General features: G+C 37.7%; 1 protein-coding gene across 1 annotated transcript; it reads right to left on the bottom strand.

Annotated features, from left to right (window-relative positions):
• Positions 1 to 1,194: 1,194 nt before the first annotated feature.
• Positions 1,195 to 6,687, bottom strand: nxnl2 (nucleoredoxin like 2). The gene is made up of 2 exons (XM_012971504.3): positions 6,189 to 6,687; positions 1,195 to 2,066 (listed from the first exon to the last, which is right to left on the bottom strand). The coding sequence occupies exons 1-2, from the start codon at positions 6,485 to 6,487 to the stop codon at positions 1,895 to 1,897; spliced, it is 471 nt and encodes a 156-aa protein (XP_012826958.1). The 5' UTR covers positions 6,488 to 6,687; the 3' UTR covers positions 1,195 to 1,894.
• Positions 6,688 to 10,163: the final 3,476 nt, after the last annotated feature.

Genomic DNA, 10,163 nt, shown 5'->3' with positions numbered 1-10,163 from the left:
TTAACTGCCCCCCCTGCATGGTTCACACCTCAGATTCAGGCTGTAATCAGGCTGTATTGTTTAAACATGTAATCCCCTGTGTTGTTCACATCTTTTAATCCCTGCATTGTTTACCCCCTGCAATGTTCACACCTTAGGCTCAGGCTGTAATCACCCCCATTGTTCACCTGTTCACACCTCAGACATTGTAGGTACTGCCTGGACTATGCTGCCTGTGTGTATGGCACACACAGGGAGCATAGAGTAGGCAGATTATGGCACATATCATAGGGCAGGGAGGGTATGGCACAAACAGGTAGGGCAGGCAGAGTATGGCACACACAGGCAGCATAGGACAGGCAAAGTATGGCACACACAGGCAGGGTAGGGCAGGCAGAGTATGGCACACACAGGCAGGGTAGGGCAGGCAGAGTATGGCACAAGCTGGCAGCATAAGACAGACAGAGTATGGCACACACAGGCAGCATAGGACAGGCAGAGTGCTGCCTGTGTGTGCCATACTCTGCCTGCCCTATGCTGCCTGTGGGAGGTGAACCTGGCAGGGGTTTGTTGTGGGTTTGTTAGCGGTTGGAAATAATGTGTGTAATTATGTGCTGGGGGTTGCTGTGCTATCCACAGGGGAGGAGGAGGCATATGGATTTAAGGGAATATCTTAATATGACATAATATAATTCTTTCACATATGAATGACGGTTGATATCCTCGCTGTAAGGACCAAGCATTTGGAATTTTGCTGTGCTACCACCATTGTGATAAAATAGGTGTTGTTTGAAGTTGGTGTAGTTTAAAAAAGGGGAATGGTCAAAACTGGCTTCCATTAGCGGCCCTCCACCATGTATGCTAGAGAAATTCCGGCCCTCAGCACCGCAGAAGTTGGACAGCACTGATCTGGATCTTTTGTCAGAATCATCCTGCAGAAATGACAGACCCTTATTTTAATATGGAAGAGCTCTGCGTTTTGGTTATACACATTTCTTTACCTTTGGTCTTTGGTCCAGGGTGGCACATCTGGGGATCATCCAACTTCAGTAAGCACAGTCCATTTATTTACTGCCTACCGTACTATATTGAATTTATGTGTGAATGCCAGCTCTACGTGCTTACCTTCAAAATAAGATCTTAGTTCTTAGCCACATGTGAATAAACCATCATCACAAATAATTATAATAAAAAACAACACACATGCATATACTGTATGAGTAAGTTTACATATATTAAAAATAGATGTTATTCAGTTTTGTACAATCCTTATTTTTTGTAATCACGTAGTTAAAGATATTAGAAAAAAAATCTAGAAGTCAAAAAAAAATAACCTTTTTGTCTTATCTTTAGCAAGTTTAGTTTTGATATGGATTCTGGGCAAGCCCTGCAGTTATTTTAAAATATCCATAATATATGCATGCCTGATCAATGATTTTTATCGGTGGTGTGCTAGTTCCCTTATCCAGTGGGATCATAATACTTAAAATAACGACAGAGGAAGCAAACCTTGCAGTTGGGGGGCGCAGGAGTGTAGAGGGTCCAGTATGGCCACAATTAATGAACAATTTCAATATATCTTGGTCAACTTACCAATATTTTAGGGCCCTAAATTGAGTTTACTGTGGGGCCCAGTAATATCTACTGTAGTTACACCACTGAATGATAGCTAGGTTTTCTACCAGTATTACTGTTTTTTCGGGTGATTTCTAAACTTTTACAAAATATTAAGGATGATGGAGAGATAATTTAGTCATTGTGACAAAAATATCTTAAAAAGTCATAAAACTGAATTTAACAGTATTACTATATAATGTTTTCTTTATACAAAATAAATAAATAAGTCTAAAAGTCTATGCATAGATAAATTCTTGCCATGGTCTTTTAAGAACCAGATATGACAGCATTTTGAATTCTATTTGCCGGTGAAGTTCTGAAAAACATCGCCCACTTCAAGCCATGTACGGAAGCAGCTCAGACCTCGGTCTCTGATCTGTTTTCTTCCCTTATCAGTAATTACGTCTCCATTTTGCTTTACTATAACCAGTTTAGGTAAGGCGGTTATCTTGTACTTGTTCTTTAGTTCACTAAAAAACAGAAACAAAGAAAAAGATTAAAGCTACTGAGCATGAAAAGTTGGAAGAAAAGGCTATAGATATAAGATGAACAACAAACACCAGCATTCTGAGCTGGACATTCCTTCCATAAATAAATATACAAATGAAGACATTTTTCCCATTCTCATCTCTTTGCTATATTCCCTTTTTGCTCTAAAATAATGATTTTCAACTTTTAGCCTCCAAGCTGTTGCTGAACAGCAACTTTTAGATCTGAAAGACAAACAAAGCTTTATGTAGCAACGTTTAACACTTAAATATTTGTGGGTACAAAACAATTTGTTCTTTTCAGGCACATACTGTAGGTGTACAGAAAGACCTTATTTAGAAAGCATGCAGCAGGATGCAAACAGTAAAAAAAAAAAGGGATAAGAGCACTGTCTATTTTGCGCCCCACAGAATGCACCTGGAAACTACAATCGGTGTGACACTTGGGTGTCTATTGGAATGCCCTCTGTCTTATGATTCATTAGTCTAAGATAACAAACTTTTGTTAATAAGCGTAACAGATAGGAGTAGTATTATAATAAAAATATTTAAATAAGAGTATGATAAGTTTTGGAGAATTAAAGGGGTGGTTTACCTTTTACTTAATATTTAGTATGATGCAGACAGTCATATTCTAAGACCATTTCCAATTGTTTTTTATTGTTTTTTTAATTATTTACATTTTTTAGCAGCTCTCCAGTGAGGAATTTTAGCAGCTATATGGTTTCTAGGGTCCAGATTACTCTAGCAACCAGGCAGTGGTCTAAGCAAGAGACTGGCAGATAAATAGGCAGGGGTCTTAACAGAAAGATAAGTATTAAAAAGTGACAATAACAACATCATTGTAGCCTCACAGAGCAATAGAGTGCTGGCTTCTGAGCTCCGTGACCCCCATCTGACAGAATGAAAGAAGAAAGAGAAAAAGAAAAGGGGACAAATATAAAATCAATACCAATTGAGAAGTTGCTAAGAACAGGATATTTTATAACATACTAAAAGTTAACTTGAAGGTAAACAACCTTTAACGTCGCACTGGTGAAAATGAGTAAGAATAAGATGTGTTGTGAAAATATACCTGATGAATTGATGTGAACTTTGGCGATGATCAGGAGAAAATTCATACTTTATTAGATATGTCCCTTAGGGGCACAACACAAATAGGTTATACACTTTTGGAAACACCCATTCATTTCATGCAAAATGCAGTGACTATAATGAGCATATTACATAAAAAGGCCAAATTGAACATTAAAAAGGGTGAACAAAAGAACATTAAGGGCAGAGGTGCTACCTTAGGAAACAAATCTTCATGTTCTTTTATGGATAACTGTCTGTTCACCCATGTATATCTCCAACACAGTGGGCTTACAAGTCTTTCTAGTGAAATATACTTTTGTGTAATTATTTGATGATGACATTGTGCTTCAAACATAATTTACTAATGTCTGCAAAATGTCTTAAACGTTATATAGGTAGTCATAAATGTTTAGATAAATTAAGAATTACATATATTTATTTAAATGGAAATAATGCTGCTTACAATGTATAATGCTTACAATAAGTAATCCAAAGGCTATAACTGTATGAGTGATTTGATGCAGTCTATTTTTCTACTGTCTATTTCCCTTAAAAGCTTCGTTTTCTGACCTTAAACAGAGGATTGGTATTTTTTTATCCCTAACATCCATTCATACATGTCACACTTTATATATACCAGTTCTCACTGGTAATAATGGGAAAAATGTATAATAATTTGATTTTTTCTTTTTCGACTAAAAGAACAGCTACTCAGTTTTTATTAATGCCTTTATAATGAAAGATTTCTCCTACAAGATCGTTTAATGAAGGTGTAAGTGGCTTCCTTTGCTCTTTCCTTAACACATAGCTTGTTTGGTGTTTTACCAAAGGGTTAAGCTTTCATATCTGGTATTTATAAAAAAGATTTTTGGCACACCACAGGCATCACTTGTAATGAGCATGATAGTAATACACTTTGTCCAAACAGTCCCAAAAGGCAAGGTCCTGTTGATCTGCTGCAATGGACATCAATGGCATTAATAGGTACTGCATGAAATGGGAGAGGACACGTTTGTGCACCAACCAGACTACATGAAGGATGCTTTGCTTGTTGAACGGGGGTGTCTGTCTGATAAATGTCTCGCTATGAAGTTCTGAGTTGCTTTCCGAACAAAACTGTGGTACAGCAAATACAGATATCACCTGTACTATATTAGCTATACAAGTGCTAAGAACGGTACCTAAATTAAAATATTTTGATAACGTTTATTAACACCTGTGGAAACAAAACATGCCAGAACCTGAGCAATACTATATGCGAAGCTATGTTTTCACACATAATAGAGTTGTGAGTCTGACTTCAGTGATCTGTGAGCTGCTCACCTGGCGCTGTGTATGCATTAATCAGCCACAGTCAGTGCTGCCTTGGGAGTCAGGGGCGCACCAAATAACTTGATGCCAGAGGCTCAAATTCCATGAGCTGATTCACTCCATTTTTTTTCCCTGTGACAGCTCCCCTATTCCCTCTTTATTAAGCATTTGTGCAAAATGATCAGCTTAAAAGAATATTGTCATGAGAAAACATGTATTTTTCAAAAGCCATCAGTTAATAAAGCTTATCCAGCAGAATCCTGCACTGAAATCCATTGTTTAAAAGTGAAAACAGATTTAATTTTGAAATTTCATTTGGGGCTAGTCATATTCTTCATTTCCCAGGGTGCCACAGCCATGTGACTGGCAGCCTGATGAATTTCAGTACGTCTTTACTGCTGTGCTGCAAGTTGGAGTGATATCACCCCCTCCCTTCGTCGCCAGCAGCTGATCAGAAGTACATTGGGAGGGTAGTAAGATAACAGCTCCCAGTAAGAAATCTAAGTCCGTGACTGCTCCAGTTACAGTTCTTGGTTCAAAAGTGAATTATTTGCTATGTAAACGGTGTAATTTAGCAATAAAAAGTACACCATAAAAATCATGACAGAATTCCTCTAAATGAAAAATTCACTTCACTGGGAGGTGCCAATATATAATTTTACTTAAGTCTCAAGACTTCCCTAGGTCTAACTTGGACTCATGCAGGCACAGTAGAGTTAAATTTGAAAATGTTTATCTACTGCACATGCACAAGTCTAGGTCTGAAGGAGGACGTCTGGTAAAAGTAAAATGGCAACACGTAACTGTGTTCATTTTTATTTCAGACCGGTGAATTATTTTGTTAAAATGAACACCAGGCCCACAGAAAAAAAGAACAATTCGATTTAATGTGGGCCCCCTAATTTAATTTATGATTGATTTTAAACTGTAACAGGGATTTTCTTATCCTTAAATGTTTCCTATATTTAAAATCCTTTCCTTTCTTTCCCCTTTTTTTAATTAGTCCCAATTCCTTCTCATGCTGACTGGTTTATAACCAATTTTTGGTCATGTACACAAAAATTGTATGAATAATGTATGAAAGAAATAATGACAAGAAAGCAAACCTTGAAAGTTTTTATGCTAAGTTCAACTTAAAGCCAAGTTCCATACTGATGAATATAGTACAGTAATACAGCTTTCTCCCCTTGCAATGTGACCTCCAAAGCAGATCCACTTTGCCTAACCATGCTTACATTATTACATAATATTCTTATACAAAATCTACTGCTCTTACAAGCTCTACTGCCCTAAAGATATACATTTCTACCTGCCTGGCAGTTTAGCTGCAAGCAATATATCTTATTATTCACACAATATTTTATATGTTTTGCCTGGTACAGTAAAAACTATTAGTGTAATGTATGATCAAAGCACATTTTGCATTCTCAGCACACATCACAGAGTCAAGTTATTGCAGCATTCTAACTATGCATATACCCTTTTCCATTACAGAACTTACGGAAAATATTCTTTGTTTCATGCAATAGAGTACCCACAGACAGAAATAATTATTACATTTGTTTGTAGCAGCTTAATAAATTCAGACAATAATGTATTCTATAGAAAAACCTATACATATCAACATGTAAAATTTATAAAGTAGTGTTCCTTTTAAGACATATAATGGTTGCGTCATACAACACAATACTCTGTGTCCTACATCAAGGAACTTACTGCTTGTATGGGTCATGAAATGGCAAAGCCAGCCAATCGCCGTGCATATCATGTATGTAATCCACCATGTCTTCTGGACTTTTATCTGACGAAATAAATACTATTTCGAATTGAGCAGGTGGATCAGATTCCTCCACCAACTCTGCGTAAAAGTCACACAGGACAGGAGTAAAATCTCTGCAAGGTGAGCACCATCTGGCTGAGAAATACAAGCCAACAATTTTGTTCTGCAAGGCCTCTTCCGGATCAACTCTCTCACCATACTTGTTGAGTAGGATGTGTCCACTAAAAATATCCATTGTGTAAAGAAAAATAAAATTCAATGTATTACAAAAAAGACAGAGGATAACGTGAGCTGCTGGTTTGTCATTCCGAAGCTGACAATGAACTGGCAATTGCTAAACACTCATTTCTTCTAATTCCTTTTAATCCAATTTACTGGTAGCTTTATGCACCACCGTCACTCTCTAACCATCTGCTCAACAACAGCATATAAACATCGCACTGGAAAGTAAATTTGAAAAACAGAAACAATTAACTGACAATAGTTAAAGTTTGTTAATAACCTATATTACAGAATGCAAAATCTTGTTTACATTACCAAATGCAAAGAAGGTTGAAGTTAAGATGGCCATACACAGGCCACTAAAAAAAACTTGGTTCTGATGGGCCTCTCGAACTGATATCTGGTCAAAAATAGGCCATGTATCGATTAGGCAGGTTTGATTTTCTGTTTTATGAACAGAAAAAGGCCCTTCTGCATAATCCAATTGGTAGCCCCTGGCCAACAATCAGGTTAGTCTGTGCCTAAAGGTCCCCATACACGGGCAGATTGTAGCTGCCGATATCGGTCCCTTGGACCGATTCGGCAGCTTATCTGCCTGTGTAGGGGCAGAAACGATAGGCCTGGCCGACAGATATCTGGCCTGAAATTGGCCAGATCTCGATCGGCCAGGTTAGAAAATTCGGTCGGATCAGGGACCGCATCGGCTCGTTGATGCGGTCCCCGAACAGACTGCCCCTTGCCGCCAGTATAATTTGATCTTTTGGCCCCAGGGTTTTCCATTTTTCAGGCATAAAAAATATTGTCTGAATACTGAATTGAATCCAAACACTATGGGAGGGTGTGCATTTTATATTATGCCTTACATTTTCTATAGAGAACAACAGATTGCACTCAGCTCCACAGGAAGCATACATTCATTGGCTTTGACAAAAAATGAGGACATATAAATAAATATATGGTGAATTATATAATATTCCATTCCATATAAAATCACCTTGTACTTAGCTTTGGAACCCCTGTATAACAGACTCTTTATGTTTCTACCTCCCACCTAATGCAGTGTTTATTTACTGACTACAGAAAATTTACTACAGAATTGTGGCTAAAGCTATAATTCACAGTTCTGACTGATTAATTATAATTTAGTAGCCCTTTTCTTTAAATGATTGCCTATCTCCATGTATCTGTAATGGCACTGTCAAGCTGTTTCTGTATAATTGCTGGATATATCAGTGCACAGTATGACTAAGTTCTCTTCATGTAGGGATATTTATTGAGGAAAGAAATTAATCTGATGTGCTCTGCTGTTAGAACAGGAATAATTAGTATTTTTTTCACCAGTTAATACAATTAGGATGAATTATGGATCCTGCTGGTGACACCTAATAATCTAGCAAGTTTCTTTTTACAAAGTGGGGATAAGAAAGGGAGAAAATGTAAACACATTATAGGATGGATGCCAGGGCCAGAGGGACTCATAAACTGAAGTTACTGCACTTTAGGGTAAACATACCAAAACAAAAAATGATTGTGAGGTATAGAAGCCAATTCCTAGACAGTGCCAGGAAACCTGCATATTATTGGTCATACTTACAGCAACTGGCCACACTCTCGGAAATGTCTCTCGTCTCTCCTGTGCCCATTGCTTTCTACCTGCAACAGCTTGTGCTAAACACTGTGCAACCAAGGGCTCCTCCTTCAACATAAACTACTATTCACTAAAATATATATTACAGTATGACTAACTGCTACCACCTACTGGAAAAATCTGACAAGCTGCTAGATAATAACCTTAACATTGCCTTAAAGGATTAGTATAAATAAAAATGTAATGATTGTATCTGTCCAAGCAGCACCTACAAATGAACTATTTCTTGGCAACGAATGTTATATTTTATTGGAGAAAACCTATAATTCTGTAGAGACCAATAAATGCCATTTGACCACTGTTTATCTAACTGTTTGAATACTAGAACTATCGCATTCTGCAGAGCTTATTTGCTATATAAATATGTGAGCGATTTACAGCTTAAAAGTCTGCCCCGATAACTACATTGCCACTTATCTATATAAAATATAGGGGTCATTTATGAACCACAAGTGCAGTTGCAGTTCTGCAAGGTTTGCCACAGTCATTGCATGAAAATTTACTTGTATCCAAAGCTGCTACTTCAATTTTCATATAGTTGCACATGGTGTGATTGCCTACATCCTGCTCCTGTAACAAAATTTGGAAAAGTGCATATATTGATGCAGGGGTAACTTGAAGAAAGGTGGAGGTACTGTAGCTCTAGAGTTGCCACAGGGGCTTGCATCAATCGATGCAACAAACGTGCAACTTAAGAATTAGGTGGACACATTTTTAGCACCAGAAGTGATAGTATCTGGACTTTTGCAGTGCAATTCTGTTTGATTTGCATTGAAGTGCACATACAGGTGGTTAAATTTTGATGCTTTGGTTGAAATTACATCACACACATTGCACAGTGATGAAGGAGTTTTGAGAGAGAAAACACTGCACTGCACATGGAATTTGCTTCCAAACTTGCAATTTGCACACTGCGAACCCATAAGTAAATTACCCCTTATACTGGAGCTGCTGAATTGGTAATGGGATGTTTTTAGTATTTATATTAGTATTCAGTCTAACGTAACATGGGTAAGCATTTTCCCGCTGCCCAGGGCCGGATTTGTCTTCTGAGCGCCCCCTCACCCGTGTGTGCGCCTGCCGCCAACAGAGTTTGTTGTTGATTTGAATAGAGTTTTTAGAGAGATATTTAGCAAAAGGCTCTTTTTTTACCTTTTGCTAAACGTGCTCTTAAAAACTTATTTGATAAATATGTGCATTAGAGTCATATTCAACAAAAGGGTAAATAGAGTGCCATAGTCTAATAAAGGGACATGCCACAGGGTTTCACCCTTTGATATGTCACTAAAAATCCCTTACAAACGCCTTCCGGGCTACTGTTTTTTGGCAGCATTGTTGATGTTATGACTATAAGGGGCATTTATTTACCAGGCACAGCATGAAGTTCAAGTTCTGATTTTTTACACACACTTTCTGCAGAATTCCAGATTTTTTCTAGCCATGCTTTGACTTTCCCCTGCCAAACTTGCACCTAATGTGTTGGGTATGAATTGCGGCGTACTTGTTCAAGATTCATCGGAAGTAGTAGGACAGATGCAATGCAGCATGTTTGGTTGCAAGTACCATTAATGAATGGCATCAATGCATGCAGCATTCACATCAGCTGTTTTTAATATTTTTTTCAAAATTAACAACATTTTTTGTTGTGAAGCTATCAAACCACGCCCTCCCCCCCCCCCCCACCAGGGAGTTTTTCTCCTAAGGAGAACCAGCCCAGGGCAAGAGGTAAACAATTACAATCACTGTGGGGTTCCTAACATTTAGCACCCCCCAGTATTTTTTTTACTTTCCTTCTCCTATAAAGAAAGATTTGGAAAACTATAAAAATGTTATTTTCTCATATAATAATTCAGCATTTAAGGTGCACATTTTAATCATTCCACAATACTTGACTAACAGACCTTGAAGAGTCTGCATGATTCAAAACAATAGTTTTAAATAATAATAATATGATTAGGTTGCCTTCAAATCACAAACTAAAGATTAAAGCTGAAGGTCACATCTGCACATTAGCCAGAGGCAACACTTCTAATGTGTAGCC

This window comes from Xenopus tropicalis, chromosome 1 (assembly GCF_000004195.4).
Source record: "Xenopus tropicalis strain Nigerian chromosome 1, UCB_Xtro_10.0, whole genome shotgun sequence".
Taxonomy (NCBI): domain Eukaryota; kingdom Metazoa; phylum Chordata; class Amphibia; order Anura; family Pipidae; genus Xenopus; species Xenopus tropicalis.
The sequence above is the reverse complement of the archived record's forward strand: the minus strand, read 5'-3'. Positions and strand labels throughout refer to the sequence as shown.

What these genes read in the sequence shown, in the direction of transcription:
- nxnl2 (XM_012971504.3), bottom strand. Translation starts at nt 6,487, where the DNA reads ATGGATATTTTTAGTGGACACATCCTACTCAACAAGTATGGTGAGAGA. An exon ending in TTTCATGACCCATACAAGCA is followed by an intron (nt 2,067 to 6,188) that starts GTAAGTTCCTTG and finishes TCTGTTTTTTAG; the next exon opens with TGAACTAAAGAACAAGTACA.